Source organism: Taudactylus pleione, unplaced genomic scaffold (assembly GCF_031769625.1).
Source record: "Taudactylus pleione unplaced genomic scaffold, aTauple2 ptg000788l, whole genome shotgun sequence".
NCBI classification, from domain to species: domain Eukaryota; kingdom Metazoa; phylum Chordata; class Amphibia; order Anura; family Myobatrachidae; genus Taudactylus; species Taudactylus pleione.
In genome coordinates, this window is record NW_028285190.1 from 5,001,633 (window position 1) to 5,021,097 (window position 19,465).

Below are 19,465 nucleotides of genomic sequence, written 5' to 3' on the forward strand. Positions count from 1 at the left end.
ATCCCCCCCACACAAAAGAAGATAAAATAGAATCAATATGAGAAAAAACTTTTTTGGGAATATATACAGGGGAATGCTGTAAAACATATAAGTATTTAGGTTGATTGGACATTTTAAATACATTAATACAACCTGTCACTGTAAGCGGAAGTTTCTTCCACACATGAATCTTTTGTTTAAAAACTGAGGTAATGGGCATCACATTTAATTCTACAAATAGCGTTCCCGCTAGGCTGTTTTAGCAGGGTGCGGCGGGCAAAAAGCACCCTGTCCTCCAGAAGGAGGGCTAAAAGCGCCTTGCCCTCACAGCCTGCGGATGCCATCTTCACCCGCGGGACGCAGTGTCCCGCGGGTGGAGAAATGTGCGGTGACCCGGTCACCGCCGGAGAATAGACGCCGGGCGCATGCACCCGGCATCTATTCTCACTGTTTGCAGTGCTTGGGGGCTGCCCGGCGTGTCCGTAAGTGCCGGGCATGCCCCCAAGTTTGACGAAAAGGGGACGCGTCTTATAGACACGCCCCCTTTTCATGGCCAAGCCCCTTTTTCGGGCGTGCGTGCGTCGCGCGCACAAAGTTGCCCTCTCTAGTTCCGGCGCCCTGCCTACCGCCGGAGCTAGAGTGAACACTAACAAAGGGCCTGATTCAGAGCCGTTCGCTATTTGCGGTCGTTCGTTCAAAAACAAGGGGTGGCTATTCAAATGATCCGTTCGCAAATTGCAGTCTGTTCACACCTCTAAGTCTGAACGAGCGAGCAAAACATACGCTCGTTTATTTGTTAAAAACGCCCCCTGGCCGCTCGCACCATACGTCATGTCCGCTATTTATTAGATTAATCGAGTACATCGACCAGCGTATGAACTGCTCGCTATTCTTGTGGTTGGTGTTTGCTACCACAAATTTGCGAGCAGTTCTGGCTATAAAATAACCCAGTGACGTGGTCAATGACGCTGCTGTATTAATTATGCACACCCATAAAACGCCCGTTTTGACCTTTAAGCACGCCTGCGTTCGGATCTCCACTCCCCATTTTCAAGCACCTTCCCCTGTTACCACCCACATACGCCTCATTCTGTCACTCAAAATAGCAGGCACTCGCTATATAGCGTACAAACGATTTTTGTCCGCACTGACTGGTTCGCGCATGCGTACTAAAAACCGTACGCATGCGCAGATGTGCAAACATCGCTCGGAACGAGCGTACTGCCGCTAACGAGCGGCTCTGAATGAGGGCCAAAGTCAGCAGGGTTAGGTGAAATGGAGACACCCAAATACCGAAAGGAGAGAGTCCATTGTAAAGGGCTAGAGAGAGAGGGGGATAGAGGCAGGGAGCCATTCAAAGGAAAAATATTAGATTTGGACCAATTAATCAGCAACCCCGAAAAAAACCCAAAATCCTTAATAAAGTCAATCACACAATCCAAAGCTGGGCCCGAGTCTGCCAGAAACAGGAGCATATCGTCCGCATAAAGAGCTATTTTGTTAATTACATGGCCCACTCGCATGCCCGGAATAGCGGAATCTGAGCGAATGAGACACGCCAGGGGATCGATAGCCAGTGCAAACAATGCAGGTGATAAAGGGCATCCCTGGCGAGTGCCACGCCCAAGTCGAAAAGAAGAGCAGACACAACCATTCACCGACACTCTGGCTGCCGGGGAACAGTACAAAAGACGGACCCAGCCAATAAAACGAGGACCAAGACCTCCCATAAATACTCCCATTCCACAGAATCGAAGGCCTTGGCTGCATCTAAGGAGACCACCACCGCTTCAGAGGTATCCCCATGGGACATTTGCACATGGTAAAATAATCGCCTAATATTTTGAGTAGTAGATTTACTAGACATGAAGCCGGTCTGGTCAGGGTGTATAATAGAAGTAATAACAGAATTAAGACGAATAGCCAGCAGTTTAGGCAATATTTTAATGTCAGTGGTAAGAAGGGAAATAGGTCTATAAGAGTCTGGATAGAGGGGGTCCTTCCCAGGTTTTGGGAGCACTACAGCCAAGGCCTCCGACATGGATGGTTGGAGACAACCAGCATTCAAAAAAGCATCAAAAGTCTCAATGAGACGCGGAATAAAGAAGTCTTTAAATTTCTGATACACCTCTATCGGGACAGCATCAACTCCGGGAGCTTTACAGTGTGGAAAGGAGGAGATAGCAACCTCCAATTCCTCCTCTGTAAAAGGAGCATCTAATAAATTCACCACCTCAACTTCAAGACGGGGCAGACGGACTGCCTCTAAATAGGCACAAAGTTGGGAGGGAGAATATGATACCTTAGTAGCATAAAGAGAGGAGTAATGTTGCAAAAATATATCTGTTATAGAAGGAGCAGAGGTATGCAACGTTCCAGAAGAATCAAGGATACCAGAGACCGTTCCGGAAGCACCATCCTCTTTTGCCAAAAAGGCTAAATAACTCCCCCCAACATCCGCCTGTGAATATTGCCTATGACGCGAAAACAACAGTTTACGCTTGGATTTATCAAACAGGTAATCCGACCACTCCCGCTAGGCACGAAGCATATTCTCCCTGTCTGAGATTGCTCTGAACAAGAGGTACCGGGCCTCAGCATCCCTATAAGCAGTTTCCAGAATAGTTTCCCGCTGCCTATAATATAATTTAATGTTAGCAATACGCTTAATAAAGGTGCCCCTTAAAAAAGCCTTAAAGGAATCCTAAAGGAGAGAAACCTCAGTACCCGCATTATATTCAAAATAGGACACCCAAGCAGCCTCCAACTCAGAGCCAGCACCCATCAGGTCCAGCGAGAATGGGTTAAGCTTCGGGCACACTCCGAAAGGGAGGAACCAATAGTAATATACAACGGAGAGTGGTCTGAGACACCCCTCGACAAATAATTAACTGCAGAAACTCTGGGAACCAAAATAGGTGAAAGAAAAACCATATCAATACGGGAAAAAGTACGATAAGTAGAGGACTGACAGGAGAAAGCATAGACAGCAGGATAACGGAAATGCCAGGCATCTAACCAGCCCAATTCAGCAATCAATTTAGAAAAGGGGGACGGGGAAGGAGGTAGGGAGGAAATGGACTCTCGCCAACGGCCCAGGGATGAACCCATTACGTTGTTAAAATCACCCAAGCAAATAACGGGTAGAGGGAGAAAGTGCAATAAAGGCAGCAGCCTTACCCAAAACATCATTAGAATATGGAGGGGGATATAGACCGCAAGTATATGCACAAGCAGAGAATTAACAAATGCTCTCAGGAAAACATGCCTACCCATGGGATCAATTTGGACTGTACCAAGACTAAAATGAAGACACTTGTGAATCAAAATAGAAACGCCTCTAGAATTATGAGAGAAAGTGGAATGGTACATCCATCCCACCCAGGGCTTTTTCAATTCATTATACGGTTACCAAAGAGATGAGTCTCCTGAAGACAACAACATCCACATTTAATTTTTTAACCTGTGACAGAACTAGGGCTTTTTTAACCTTATTACTAAGGCCCCGAACATTCCAGGTGAGCAAACGAATGCCCCCAGAATTATCCCCAGCAGCCATAATAATAATAAATCACATAAGAGAGCAAAAAGGATAAAAAAAAACAGACAGAAAGACAATACAGATACCCCCATGCGCAAGCAATACACAGGTCGGCACATATACCATCATATCAGAATAGCAAAAAAACGGCAACACATATGTGGTTTTTATTTGAATTATTTTTATAAGAAAAATATCAAACTAACCCACATCCAAAACCCACCCTGCATACCCTATCAAACTTAAAGTATACCTAATCCCCCAAAAAAAGAAAGAGAAAAATTCCCTCGTCTGAATTAACAAACATAGACTAAAATAAGCAAACAGTAACTTACTATGGCTGGTAGACAAAGTTATTGCTAGCAAGGCCCTCCAAATAGTTATAGAGGAGCGGTTGCCCCTCAAAACAAACTAGAGTCCACTAACCTGTCCCAACTTCCCCCATTACCAGAGAATAAATACAAAAATCACGACAAAACAGCAGATAGATGAGAATATACAATAAAGTACATTAAAGGATCAAACAAAATAGGGAGCACTTAAAACGGGAAACCAGTAACTGACTCACGAAGCTCCCAGATCGGCATCAGGAAACAGCAAGGAGTCCAAGGCAAAAAAGTCAACGTGGAGGCCGCGGAAGTCCAGCCAGCATCTGCAGGTGTATTGAAAAAATTAGTGGTACCATCAGCCACCACCGGAAGACTGGACGGGAAAAGCATGGAATATTGAAGTTGGTGCTCCCGTAGCTTGCGTTTAACAGGCATAAACTGAGAACGGCTTTTTTGCACCTCAACAGCAAAATCAGGAAACACTGAAATAGAGTGATTATCCAGCTTGAGAGGACCATGGAGATGGACCAGCTTGGTAATGAAGCATGCGGGCAATAAATGTCCTCGGTGGGTCTCCCGGAGGCGGTGGCCTAGCAGGCACGTGGTGGGCCCATTCAAAGGAAAGCTGCGGTGAGAAGGCATCTTTACCAAAGAGTTTCACCAACCACTCCTCCAGAAACTTCTCAAGAGCAGAACCTTCAACCCGCTTCGGCAGGTCTACAAAGCGCAGATTATTTCTTCGGAGGCGTCCCTCCAAATCGGATAGCTTGGAAGGACAGGCAGCCACTTCAATGGAGAGGGCCGCAATCTGCCCAGTTATTGCCGTTGTAAGATCCTCCACAGCAGAGATACGATGTTCAGCCTCTTCATCTCGTTCCCGTATTTTCTGAAGATCATGACGGATCAGGGAGATATCAATCTGCACTTCACCTATCTTGTCAGTGACCCTCCTCTCCGACTCCGCAATAGCGTGTAAGATATGTGAAAGCTGAGAGTCACTTGCAGAATCAGACGCAGCAGCCGGAGGAGGGGGTGGCGGAATGTCAGGAGGAGGGTCGACCGGCGGAGAAAGAGCAGTGGTACGGGCAACTTAGAGGCTGCCCCAGATGAATGACCGGTGTTCCCCATTATACCACAAAGGGATCACCAGAGGATACTGGGAAGTAGAATAATATTGCAGGCAGAAAGTCCAGGAAATATAGAGAGATCAAATTACAGCCCAGCAATAAATCAGGAAATACAGGCAGCACAGGAGGAGTCTAGATGGAGGAACTACAGGTCCCAGCCAGTCACCCGCAAATATTAATCACATGAATCAGCGGGTGAGCAATAATATGAATATAAAACAGGCACCACTGCAGGGAGATTAGGCAGCAGGAGGGGAGAGGTGAGAACACCACTTAGCCGTTTAAAGAATCACTGTACTTTACTTTATACTTGCAGCAGCAGGATCACAAATCCAAGATGGCCACCGTCACTGTGCAACAACTGGAGCCAGCACCACAGCCTGAGGCAGAGGGAGATCCGGCCAGCAGTCTACCCAGCTGAGGAGCAGTATCTTGCCCCCAGAGGATCACCTGAAGCCAGGAGGGAGAGGAGACCCACAGTCAGCAGCTGCCAGACAGTGTCAGCAGGAGCAGGAGCCGTCCACGTGACCAGCAGAGGAGACCACAGCCGGATAGCAGCGCCCGCTTCCAGCCACTTGTGAGCGCCGGAGAGAGAGAGGAGAGACGGCCCAACACAGACCCAGGGCACACCCTCACCCACGATGTAGGTGAGTATAAAGCCTGGGGCACCTCTCCTGCAGGTTATAGGCAGGATGTTTCAGGGAGAGCACACAGGTATGCTTCCCACTACATGCCGCTCCAAGCCTTCACTTAGTCTGTATTAGTAAAGCAGCAATTATTTAAATGGCAAAACCAGGTCGGTCTTGCCTTTTAAATTATTGATGCTTTAAAAATATGGATCACGCCTATGCCGGCATCTCGCAGGCTAATGCATAAGGCCTAATATGCAGATTTCACTGTTTCCAAGTCCGACTTTCTATGGTGAAAGGTAACGTGAGTAAAACACGACGGCGATGCAGGCGATCACACGGCAAGGCATACGGACGTGCGATGGCGGTGTGTAAAACATTTTTTAAAACTTCACTTTAGCAACTTTAAAATATGCTAGCACCCATTTTCAGGTACCCCAAATTTTGTTATTTTGAGCCTAAAAAAATGCAAAATGCTATTCTTCACCACTTCTGCAAAGAGGAGAAATAGCAGCTATTGAGAGCATTTAAGTACCCAAAATACCTTCAGCAAGGCTATTCGGGGGTATCTACTGTATAGGGATTCCCAATGTCATTGCATCTTTTGGGGGGTCTCAGGCTGTTTTCCCCAAATTTAACAGGACTTTTCGCATGTTAGAGTTTCGCCAGCTCCCATTTTCGCCGATATCTAATTGAATACGCGGAAAAGCAGGCACGCATGCAATACTTTTCCGCATTGAAAACCAGCGAAGTGGGCGAAAAGTGCTGCATGCAAAAAGTACGGGACTTTCCGCCTGGAATAGAATCTGGCCCTATGTAGGCTGTCTTTGACACGTTTTACGGAAACACCTAAAAGCTATAAATACTGGGAGGCTGACTTACTTTACTAGTGGAAAACTTCTGGTTACTTTTACAGAGTGTTAATTCAATTTGTTGTACCTGTATTTTTATTCCTATGTGTGTAAATTTTTGCGCATTCTAATTTCTCTGGAATCGTGCCTGGAGTCAGAGTCTGTAAAAGACAGCTGGGTGCAGTTCAACATGGATATAATAGGAAATGTTCTGATTCAGTTCGCCAATCAAGCAGTAGTGTCTTATATCAATCAGCAAGGGGGCACAAAAAGTTAATTATGCCTCTCTTAACATGGGCAGAGCATAATCTGAAAGTAAATCAATTGTTGTGGGTGCCCACATTTCTGCTCGCATCCTCCTGAGTAGGCAAGCAGAAATGTGTGAAAAGTCTGTGTTTTAAGTACTAAACAGTACATTAGACTGGTTTAGCCACTTTACGTGGCTAAACCCAGTGCTTTTGGGCGCAAAAAGTGTGATACTGTAATTAATGGGCGCCAAAACAATTAAATTGTAGTGTTCATTCTAGCACCCTGCACCTGTCATAACCCATGCAGTTCCTCTTTCCTGCCTGGGGTGTCGCTTTCTGCTCGGGTGCTTCTAGCACACTCAGCTGATGCAACAACGTCTGATATACAGACCAGAGTGTGCTAGAAGCACCAGAGCAGAGAGAGACACACCAGGTAAACTAAATTGCTCCGTCCAGAGCTGGATTACCGACAAGACAGTGCAGACGGCCGCCTAGGGCCCAGGGGGATCCATTGGCCCGTCTGCAACCTGTTCTGCCTTCAACAAATTCATATAGTAGTGTGTGTCGTTTTTATTTTAAAATGGCAGATCATGGTTCCATGAGTAAGAAATGCATGATGAGCGGCTATGCTCCGGCAGCGACCGGGGTATGTACCAGTACCTGGCAAGCTTCCCAGAAATCCCTGCTGGTTTCCATGGCAGCGACTGCAGACCACGCATGCCTGAGACCCTACATACCTATGTCACAACATGTGACGTAGGTTACACCACTTAATAGGACAGCCACCGCAGATTTATGGGTAGGCAGCGCCGGTGGTTTAGCTCATACAGAGGAGTCTCTAGAGTCAGCGTGCACCCTGGTACATTTGTATGGTCTCAGACTGGACAGTGACACATAGATGGTCTGGAGAGTGGCACATGGGGGTGCTGGCCTGGAGTGACTCATAGGGGGCTGGCCTAGAGTAACACATGGAAGTGCTGGGGAGAGACACATGGGGGGAGCTGGGCTGGAGTAACACATGAGGGAAGCTGGAGTGACACGAGGGGTGCTGGGCAAGTTTGCCAGATTGTCCTTTTAATAAGTAACACATGAATTACACAGGTTCTGTGGATGGGTGACTTCTAGGGTTATACCCCCTAGAGGTCAGCCATTCACAGAACCTGTGTAATTCATGTGTTGCTTATTAAAGGGACGATCTGGAAAACTTGGAGCTGGGCTGGAGTGATATGAGACTGTAGTGACACATGATGGGAGCTGGGCTGGAGTGACCTATGAGGAGGCTTTAGTGACACATGACGGGGCTGGAGTGACATATGAGCTTTTTAAATGTACTTGCTTTTTTCAGTGTATTTTATGTGGATCCGGCTTTTTAACTGTATTCAATATATGTAGCGTTCCTGCTAGGTTGTTTTAGCAGGGTGCCGCTACCTGTCTGATTTGATATATCTAAAATGCACCCTGCCCTTATGGAGGGAACACAAGCGCCCTGTTAATCTCAAGCTAACCTCGAAAGGGCCGCAGCACCTCTCCTCCCAATCTACTTTCTCCCACCTACTTTGTACTGCCGCGCATTGATTGCACAGAGCGGTGACCGCGAGCAAACTGATTCACTGGCAGGTTGCCATGACAGCCAGGAATGGAGTTCGGGTGTCAGATTGGAGCGGTGCGGCCGCTCTGCAATGTCAAGCACAGGGTCAGCAGTCCAATCAGAGTACGGTTTGCTCTACTTGACCCATGGCAGGGGCTGGCGGGAGAAGAGGTGGCAGTGACTGGAAGACGCCGCAGCTGGAGCTTAGCGTTCCGTGCCGGCGTTCCTGCTGTGCTGCTACTATATGCACTGAGGATGCAGGGGCTGATGCACCTCTCCCTGCAGGAGCTGCTCACACCGGGCGCCAGCAGCTCCAACTTAATGCAACCAGCTTCAGGTGATTGTGTATCCTCGTCTAGTGACCTCCTGCAGCAGACTCAATTAGCCGCGGGATTTACCCCGCGGCTAATTGCCGTGCTGGACCTATTCAATTAGCGGGGATTCCTTGCGTGCGAGTCCCCGCAGTCGGACTAATTGAATCTGCCCCTATGTCTTCTGAATTTAATTATGCACAGTTGACTTATACCCCTTTTCCACCTAAATTCCGGGTCTGACCCGGAGTTGGAACAAAGTTCCTATCTGGATCAGACCCCCGGAATTTTGCCGGCGCCGACTCAGGATATTCCCGAGTCAGCGCCGCTCACACTGAAGTCGGGTCTGCATAGACCCGGCTTTTGCGGAGTGAAAGTGGTCGCTTGGAGATGACGTCATCTCCAAGCGCCACAGAAGCAGGACCAATCGGCCGGCTACCAGCGCACTCCAGGTCATCGTGACCCGGAGTGCGCTGTTCTCACAGCAGGGTTTCACGGGCTACGCCCGTGTTAAACCCTGCTATTTACCTGGGTTGGATTGCCGGGTCACTCGACCCGGCGATCCAACCCTCTCCCCTTTTACACCAGGGAGCTGCCCGGGTTAACCCTTCAAAAACCCGAGTTTTAACTTCGGTGTAAAAGGGGTATTACTCTGCAAAGAAATCCTGAAAACTTTAGCTGCTGGGAGAAGGTGAACATTGGGCATGGAAGCTGCTGTTTCAGGCTAATAGAGGATGGGGTCTCAGTGCGCATGTAGGTGGGTGTCCTAAGTGTCCCTGCTATGTACCAGCACAGCAATTGTCCCTGTGCAGTGTTTTCTTTGTGTGAACTATTCTGGGCACGCCCCCAGAGTGATGAGAAGGGGGCGTGACACAAGACCACACCCCTCACCTTCGATGTGTGCAGATTGTGCCCTCCTAAGTGATCAGCACCCTGCCCTAAAAAGGTAATTATGTATCTGATCAGGTTTCCTTGTCTCCATGGTGGCAGTGTTCTGGTGGTTGCCAGGTAGATACAGGTAGCAGAGATGAGTGGCCTTATACCTGCAGTTGTGTACTCTTTACCTGTCCAGACTCTGAAGGAGGGGAGCTAACAGATTGATGTCTGCTGCAATGGAGTCACTCATTTCATGACAAAATGTTGAGTTGGTTTATTAGAGCAGTGTAATTTTTTTTTTTTTATTTGTTTACAGCTTTTTTTTTTGAACATTACTTTAATTTACATTAATTCTAACGCCCATGGCTATTTGTGTAAGTACAACTATATCCAGAGAAAACACTGGGTCTTGGGTAATAGTTCTGCCAAGTAGAGTTACTAGTTCCCTGTATATAAGCTCAGCTGTAGGTATAGTTGCATACTGTACATACATCCTCACACACTAATGCCCAGCACTAGCACCAATCCAATAATTAATATTACGCTTTAAGTGTGTAAAAGTACTCAGATTGAATCTTGTGGCCAAAAAACAGAACTAATGGTTCCCCTTTATAGAGGTGGTCAGTGACGGTGTAGTTGCAACGGGAGCCTATCAAGATATTCATACAGTACTGTGGTAACATTACTGGAACCAATTTAATCTTTTGTTCATCAAAATGAGGCAGAGACCACTTTGCCTCCCGATACTTAGTGAACCCAAAATGCCAATCCTGGAGATAGCTGCAAAATGGGCATTTTTGAATAAAGGAGGCAAATAAATATACGTTTGTATGAACTCTGTAGTGTTGTGCTAATCGTGTAGAAGACCGTAGGGAGGTTAAGATAAATTGCAAGCCTCCCCCTTTGCCGGGGCTCCTTACAAGTATTACAGGAGGACTTGCTGCATTTTTAAATAGCAATCCTCAGACATTTTGGCAGGGGCCTATCTATAATGGGTGCAGGGTGTAGTGTTCACTCTAGCTCCGGCGGCAGGCAGGGTGCCGGAGCTAGAGAGGGCAACTTTGTGCGCGCGGGCGAAAAGGGGGCGTGGCCATAAAAGGGGGCATGTCTATAAGATGCGTCCCCTTTTTCATCATACTTGGGAGCATGCCCGACACTTACGGACATGCCGGGCAGCCCCCAAGCACTGCAGACAGGTAGAACAGATGCCGGGCGCATGCGCCCGGCGTCTATTCTCCGGCGGTGACCGGGTCACCGCACATTTCTCCACCCGCGGGACACTCCGCCCCGCCTGTGAAGACTGCACCCGCAGCCTGTGAGGGCAGGGTGCTTTTTGCCCTCCTTCTGGAGGGCAGGGTGCTTTTTGCCCTCCTTCTGGAGGGCAGGGTGCCGCACCCTGCTAAAACAGCCTAGCGGGCCCTGCACCGCACACCCTGCACCCATAGTATTGCTTACCTCTCCGGAGTCCCACGTCGGCGTGGGGGTCCGGCACTGTAAAAACAACTGGGAAAAAAAATGGCCACCGCGGACGGCTCGCACACTCTGCACCCATTATAGATACGCCCCTGCGAAAATGTAAACAAATATTATACTTTGCGCAGATCACCAATAAGGTGATGGGTATAATCCCCAAGTCAATATTTTTCATTGACTATTATTCCAGCTTGGTTCCAAAGAAGAACAGAACCTTTTATTCTATCTTGCACTTGGAGTCTCTCAACCAGTTCATTCCCGGCTGCATGTTCAAGATGATGTCCCTATGATCTATTATGTTTAGACCATTTTGCATGCCTATGTAAGCATGGTTGCGGCTAGATCCCCTTCAGCTACAGGACTCTGATGTCATCAGTTACTATCCACGTGGACTTCGAACAGGAGTAGTAACCCGAAGCGCGACAAGCAAAGTGAGCCTGCGAGGATACAAATTTCTACTATTGGTGGCCAGATACTACAGTTGAGACAAAATAACAGCACTGTCGGTCAAAGCTTTAGCTGAAAGGGAACTAAGGGTCTCATTCAGACCCGCTCGCAAGCGGGTCGATGTTTCCCAAATGCGCATGCGCACGACAGAGGCGCCTCCGTCGTGCGCATGCGCGAGACCTGAATAACGACGGGGTAGCCGTCTTTATGGGTCTCGCACCAAAGGGGGTGTGCTGTCGATGGTGATTGACAGCACGCCCCCTTTGGTGGGCGTGGCTGCCCAGACGGAGGCGTTCCCATGGGAACGCCTACCGTCTGGGGCCGACCCCACTGACATCACTAGTGATGTCAGTGGGAGTGATTTTGGCTCTGATAGAGCCAAAATCACTCCATGGCTTGCGGCTGACGAGACCCTACCACAAGGGTCTCGTCGCAAGCCTGATGGTCTTGACCATCATCATGGACGCACGCATAAGCTGTGGGTGGTAACCCACAGCTATGCGAGCGTCCACGAGGCCGCCTCGCAAAAAAAAAAAACACGCCCTGATTCAGAGCGGGCGCTCGTTCAGAGCGTCCGGCTCTGAATCAGGCCCTAAGATCAAACATGCAAGTATTGGAGTCTGTGCCGTGAGTGCTCTAGCGCCTCCAATATTTGTGCTGAACACAAATGGTTATGGACATGCAGAATAGAATTGATGTTATTTTTATATGTGTTGCACTTGCATTAGAATTATAAGTAAAAGTCATTTTTCAAGTATAGTTAACATATTTGACACAGTTACTGTAACTATTACATCCTGCATATTTCCTGCAGGTTAAGAACACCTCTGCCTTACATGTATGTTCTTGTCCTTTTTCTACCTAGGTTATCAGCATGGAAGGAGAATCTGTGTACAACAAAGGTAAAAAATATATACCCTTGTTTTATACAATTGTTTACTTATAGCAAAACAATAGTTCAGCAAACTTTTGAGATCTAACTAATAATTATCAGAATCAAATTGAGCAAAGGCAAACTGCAGAATATTCTATAAGTATGCAATGATAAAAATAAGACCTAATCAAAGGAACAAGGCATACAAAGTGCAGGCATAATACAGTGAGGCATCGATGCTAGAGGTGGGACTGGAAAAGAGGAGAGGCTCCTGCTTATGAGAGCTTACAATCTAAAAGGGGGGGTGGTAAGGGCTAAAACAATAAGAAGGATGACAGGAAGTGATGATTAGGACAGAGGCAGGCTGGGCCAGGGAGAATAGAACTAAGCTGGAGACTGGTGGGCTTTGCAGAAGTGATTGTTTTAGCTTGTTGGGTGTTAAGCTGGCCACACACATAGCGATCTGCACACGATCAGTTGATATGTACGATTTGTGTACGATTTCCCTTGAAACTCTCCTCGGCAACTCTGCACATGTTCTGCACACAATTTGGTGTCCAATCTTCAAATGATCTCTCCAGCATCGAGACTTTCACAGTGCATCATCTCCCAGATTGTCAGATCTGCCCTACTGCACGGCAGATCTGAAGATGCGATGTGTGACCAGCGGGGACGCGCATTGCATCATGATCGTGAGTTGGGTCTCACGATTTACTCAGGATTTGGCCATATTTTACACGATCTGTCGTTCCAATGTGTAGGAATCGACCAGATCGGGTAAAATATCGCTATGTGTGTGGCCAGCATTAAAGTCCAGGAGGCGGGAATGGGACCAAGAGGCCGTTCATTGGCGGAGGGGGGTTGACACATTTGTAGGTTTGAATTTTATTTAGTTGGGAATAGGATGTCACTGTAAGGATTGGCTAATGGAATAGTGAAAGGATAATTTCAGTGGATGATCAAATTCAGACTCTTTCGGGGAGATGCAATTGTTAGTGCCGGCAGGTGTCAGTGCTGGGCGCCTGACTGAGCAATTCAATTGTTGCTTCGTTCATGTGTGAACAGCTGCTGGCACCAGAATTTCTCCTGAGGAGGCGAGCAGAAATGTGCGAAAAATCCGTGGTTTTGTGTGCTCTAACCAGGACTTTAGCCGTTTTACGAGGCTAGACCCAGTCTAATTGGGCGCAACAAGCGCAATAATTATTGGCCCCCGAAAAACAATTGAACTGGGTGCCCATTAATTAGCGCACCTTAAACAAATAAATTGCCCCTTTTGGGGGACGATTCAATTGTTTGCAGCCACGGCTGTTACTAATGGGTTCCCAATTGAGCGTTGCTTTGTTTGGGCACGAATGCCGCGGGTAGACACATCTCTGCTCCCCCATCAGGTGGCGAGCAGAAATGTAGGAAAAGTCCTGGTTTTGGGCACCAAAACTGCTGTTTTTATGTGGCTAAGCCCAGTCTATTTGGCTCGACATGTTCGAAAAAGCATAGGCGCACAAAAACATTTGAATATTGCCCCCCGATCTCCCGGGACTTTAGACTGGAGATCTGGCACAAAAAACAATTGAATTACCCCGTTTTCATCATTGATATGGGTGCCAAAAGGGGAGGTTACAATTTTGTTAGTGATTAGAAAGAATTGTATCCTGGTGGTGATTCAGAAGTGGAAGTTATCGGTCTGGGTAAGAGGCTGAATAATGGCACATGACACCCAGGCAGCAGATTTGAGGAACAGTGGAGGGTGCAGTGATGAGAGATAAGTGCGTGCGGGTGTGAGACACTAGGAGGAAAAATGATCTCTGTTTTAGACATGTTGGGGTATATTTACTAAAGTGCGGGTTTTTAGAAGTGGAGATGTTGTCCATAGCAACCAATAAGATTCCTGTTATTACCCACTAGAAGGTGCTAAATAAATGTTAAGTAGAATCTGATTGGTTGCTATGGGCAACATCTCCACTTCTAAAAACCCGCACTTTAGTAAATATTCCCTGTTGAGCTGTAAATAAAACATGAAAATATGGTAAATTGCCAGTGGGCCAGGAGAAAGTTATTTTAAATGTTTAAAAGTATTGAAAAAATATGTTGAGCATTTGTTAATTACACTGTAAAAATGTTTTCCTTTTTCCTCTTAGTGGAAGATGTGTTCGTTTCTCATGTGGAAGATGCCGTAACATTTTGGGGACAGGTATGGTAACCCTTTAACTTGCTGACTGCTGCCTTTTTTGAACAAAGAATTCCTGTTTTGTGTTCCAATTTTTTTTTTTTTTTTTTTTTTTTTTTAATAAAAGCCCGTTCTGGTTCTATAGCATATCTGCTAGCCCATATACGAACATGCTTGCTAATAGATTTACAAGGACACACTGTCATCCAAATTGAATGTAATTTATCACTTTGCTTCTATTCCATTTTTTTCTTCTTTCATCTAATCCGGGGAACACTGGACCATGGGCTGCTTGAGAGGACTGTAGGAGCTGACACTTATTAGACTAGTATACCTTTAAAACTATAGCTCCTCCCCTCTGCCACCCCTGTTAGTGTCTAAGTGCACATGGAAGCTGGGCTGTTTGTTAAGCCTATATAGGTTATTTTTTCACTAAAGGCTGATGATGTTCGATTTTAAAACGATTTAAAACAGACCTTTAGTTAATTATGATTATTGGTTTATACTAAAACACATTCATCTCCATCTCCCTTCCTTTTCTTGTATGTGTTCCCCCCCACCCCCTCTTTTTATTTTTATTTTCTCTTATTGTTTTGTTTAAGAGAATTTTGGTTTACTTATTTGATATCTGATTGTTTGTAATTACTTCATCAGCAGATTTTATTTATACTGGCTACTAGATGACCGTAGCTAATAGCATCTAACCACATTTCACCACTGGATGGTATTGTTGATTCTATACATGGTGCTGTTGTTTTCTTTCGATTTGAAGCTATTTAACTTATCTGTTGTACTGTATTATCTATTTTATGGTATATAATACTGTCATTTCCTCCATTAAAACCAATAAACTGTTATCCTCCTCCGGCCTTTGGCTTACTACGAACTGAGGTGCCTCTGGTCCGGAGGGCGGGGTATAGAGGGAGGCCCAGTGCATCCTGGGAGAAAAAATTAACTGCGTGGTGCCCGGATGACTTTGTCATCACCTGTACCCCAAGGTCTCCCTGTGGACCCCTATGGACAAAGGTAAGTTCTTACCATTTCTCTCATTTTATTAAACAGCAGGTTGGAATGAGAACTGGAGATGATGATGATGATACTGGACAGATGAGCAGAATCTGATTGGGACCGATGATGCTGGATTACTGAGTAGAGCCAGTATGAGACCGATGTTGATGAATTGAAAAACTGGATCAGTTTTAGACCGATGATGAATTGAAGTACTGTGTTCGTTTTGAGACCGATGACGAATTGAAGTACTGAATCGGTTTGATACTGATGATGAATTTAAGTACTGGATCGGTTTGAGACCAATGTTAGTAGATATTGGATGGAACTGATGATTAGAAATATCGGATGGGGCCGATGATTGGAAAATATCGAATGGGACCGATGATTGAAGATATCGGCTGGAACCGATGGCAGAAATGAACAAGTCTCTGTGGTAAAACCAGACTGGAGTGCGAGATGGAATAGGAGACTTGATTACCAGACTTGGAACTGGAATGTGACGGACTGGGACCATTCAGATACAGAGTACCTGGGAGCTCAGTACAGAGCTGTAACTTCAGCAGAAGCGACGTTGTACTGGCAACAGGAGCCAGTCAGTAAATGGAATTTATAGGGGTGGATCCTAAGGGATTGGATGCTGCTATCAGCTGGTCTGGAAGCAGCGCTCTGAGAGGAGAATGAGCGTCAGGTGATAGTCCACCATGGCTGCGCCCAAACTGGGGTTTTGGAGGGAACTCTGCTGTGCAGCTTGTGTACCATCATGCTGGGGAGATACACTGCAATGAAGGGGCTCCGGAGAGCCATCTCTATGCTCATTGATGGGACACTGAGCGCACTGGGCAGGAGCAGCACAGACAGACTTTAGTATCAGCCGGAAGCGATGTGCAGCGTGAGCGGACCTGTCTGCTATCCGGGAGTGATGCACAGCGCGAGCAGACCTTCGCTCTAGCCTGGACTCACACCGGAGAGGTACAGATGTGTCCTCATACATCTAGCCTCCTTGCGCGCTAAACAGCCCTTCTAGTCGCGCCATGCCATGGTGTGATCGGTATAGCCAAGCGTCTTTTCGTGAGACTTTTTACCTTCAAATGCATCTTCCGGGGGGGACTTCAGTTTAGGCGGCTGGGAAGGGGGGGTTAGGGTTAGGCACTCCTAAGGAGGGTTAGGGGGGGAAGGTTAGGTTAGTAAATACGTTGGGACGATCGGGATTTTCAGCCATGTCGGCCAGCCGCTGTCGGGATTTAAACCTGCCGGAAATAATTCATACCGATTCCCCAAACCTGGACATACACCATTTAAGTTAACATCTATTATGACCTACTAGTTCTCTGTTGTACTTGCCGTTAAATACTTTTCTCTGATTCCACTTGGTGGACACTGGATCATGGATTGCTTGAAGAAGGAGCTGGCACTTTTGATTAGTGTATGTCATGCTCTGGACCCTAACCACCACCTTCTCACAGATGTGTCCACAAACATCTAACTTCCGTGCGCTACACAACGCAGGAGCTCTGTGTGACTCGGTAGCGCTGAGCATCTTTTTGTGCGACTCTTTACCTTCAAATGAGTCTTATTCGCACAGCGTTGTGAATAGTTGGCACAAGCAGCTTCTGCTGATTAAAATGATATGCAGCATGCCTATATTCTGAGCGACTGCGAGTGTATCTACATGCTACATGCTATGTTACACTGTCAGTGGCTGTAACACTAACCTAGCGTTTCGTATGCAGATACACTCGCAGTCGCACATAGAGCATAGGCATGCTGCATATCATGTTGTTCAGCAGAAGCTGCTTGTGCTAACCATTCACAACGCTGTGCGAATAAGACTCATTTGAAGGTAAAGAGTCGCACAAAAAGATGCTCAGCGCTACCGAGTCACACACAGCTCCTGCGTTGTGTAGCGCACGGAAGTTAGATGTTTGTGGACACATCTGTGAGAAGGTGGTGGTTAGGGTCCAGAGCATGACATACACTAATCAAAAGTGCCAGCTCCTTCTTCAAGCAATCCATGATCCAGTGTCCACCAAGTGGAATCAGAGAAAAGTATTTAACGGCAAGTACAACAGAGAACTAGTAGGTCATAATAGATGTTAACTTAAATGGTGTATGTCCAGGTTTGGGGAATCGGTATGAATTATTTCCGGCAGGTTTAAATCCCGACAGCGGCTGGCCGACATGGCTGAAAATCCCGATCGTCCCAACGTATTTACTAACCTAACCTTCCCCCCCTAACCCTCCTTAGGGGTGCCTAACCCTAACCTTCCCCCCAGTGCCTAACCCTAACCCCCCCTTCCCCGCCGCCTAAACCGAAGTCCCCCCCGGGAGCCCTAAACCTAACCCTGCCCCCCACTTCGATCGGGATGCCGGGCACCGGTCTCCCGGCATCGTTAAAATGACAGGCTGTCGGGATTACGTCCGCTAGCTTCCCGTCTGCATACCAGGTTTGGAAGTATTCAAGCAGAAAACACAATTATAGTCTGCTTCTAACTTGCACATAGATACTTTAAAAAACTGCCTAGCATATTAATTATTTAATAGACAAAATTAACAAGATCCAGTCACTAGCATTTGAGATTGCTGTTTTTATTTATTATGTAATGTCTTGTGCATTATGTTGTCTATAATCAAACACCGTGCTGTACATTTGCACATGGAAGAAAGTTTGTAAAATAATGCACTGTACACTAGTCCCTCGTCACTATTCCTGAATTGTGCTACCTCAGGCGGTACAGTAAGTAGTGGGACACTGTTAGGTCGAACCCGGAATGCTGACATTTTAATAAGGTGTCTGCTTTTCAACTTCAAACACGATTTACCGTCATGTTTGAAGTTGTAAAGCAGATACTGTTAAAATATTTTTTTTAACATCGCATTATTAACATGTCGGCAGTGTCTGACATTTTAACTGTCACACTCGCACACCCAACCTACCTCAGACTGTGCTGTACTCTTTCCTGAACTGCTTGTATCACAACTCTTAAGTACAAATTGAAATGTTAGCACTCTTAAGATAAACAGTCTATAGTATAAATGTTATCCATGGAACTTGATTGAAGCTCTGTGCTGTACTGTTATAATGTTCACTATTGCTTTTGGTATTTGTGAAGCTGTAAACCCATTAGATACATGAGAAGGGGTAGAAAAAAATATTTGTATTTTTAACTACGCTCTGGTGGAAAGCTTAAACCAGTCTATCAATACTTAGATGAATGTTTGTAAATACTTGCTCAGGATGGAAGATAGAAGTTAGCAAAATAATGCAGTGTTGGAATTCTAATGCAATCTTAGGAAAATATTGAAGAAAAATTAAAGTTGATGTGAAATGAGCATAGATGATAGGGAATCGGTATGAATTACCGCCGGACACAAGTCCAGCGGTTCAAATCCCGACAGCGGCTGGCCAACATGGCTGAAAATCCTGATCGTCCTAAAGGTAAGTATTAACTAACCTCCCCCCCCAACCCTAACCCTCCTTAGGGGTGCCTAACCTTAACCTTCCCCCCCAGTGCCTAACCCTAATCCCCCGTCCAAGTGCCTAAACCTACCCCAACCCCCCCCCCCCTTCCCAGCCGCCTAACCCTAAAATTGTAAAATGACAGGCGTCTAGATTTAGACGCATGTCATGTAACCCTCGCCGGGTTAAAGCAGTCGGGAAGCCAGCCGTCGGGATTACGTCCGCCGGCTTCCCGACTGCATACCGATGATAGTATGTTTTACAGCGTTGTAGCTCAAGGGCTGCTGTGTAGTAGGAATGAGGTCCTGCAGACCTGGAAGAGAGTAAAGGCACCACAACTTGAGTGGTCTTTCTGTTTTGTTTCTAGGCACCAGTGGCTAGGCATACCCTGGTACTGGAGCTGGTTGCATCTAGTAGAAATAGGCAGGACAACCTTCTTGCTTGCCCTTCTGTATATGGGAAAGATTTCTGGACTGCACAACCTGACTAATATATATATATATATATATATATATATATATATATATATATATATATATATATATATATATATATATATA

The 19,465-nt window shown here is 46.4% G+C and overlaps 1 protein-coding gene across 1 annotated transcript in view; it reads left to right on the top strand.

Moving 5' to 3' along the window:
* Positions 1-19,465, top strand: part of STK31 (serine/threonine kinase 31) — a 171,657-nt gene that overhangs the window by 13,757 nt on the left and 138,435 nt on the right. The window contains exons 2-3 of the mRNA XM_088457856.1: positions 12,265-12,301; positions 14,409-14,461. Of these exons, the coding sequence (XP_088313982.1) occupies positions 12,274-12,301; positions 14,409-14,461 (81 nt within the window). The 5' untranslated portion in view covers positions 12,265-12,273. The remainder of the gene's footprint in view (positions 1-12,264; positions 12,302-14,408; positions 14,462-19,465) is intronic.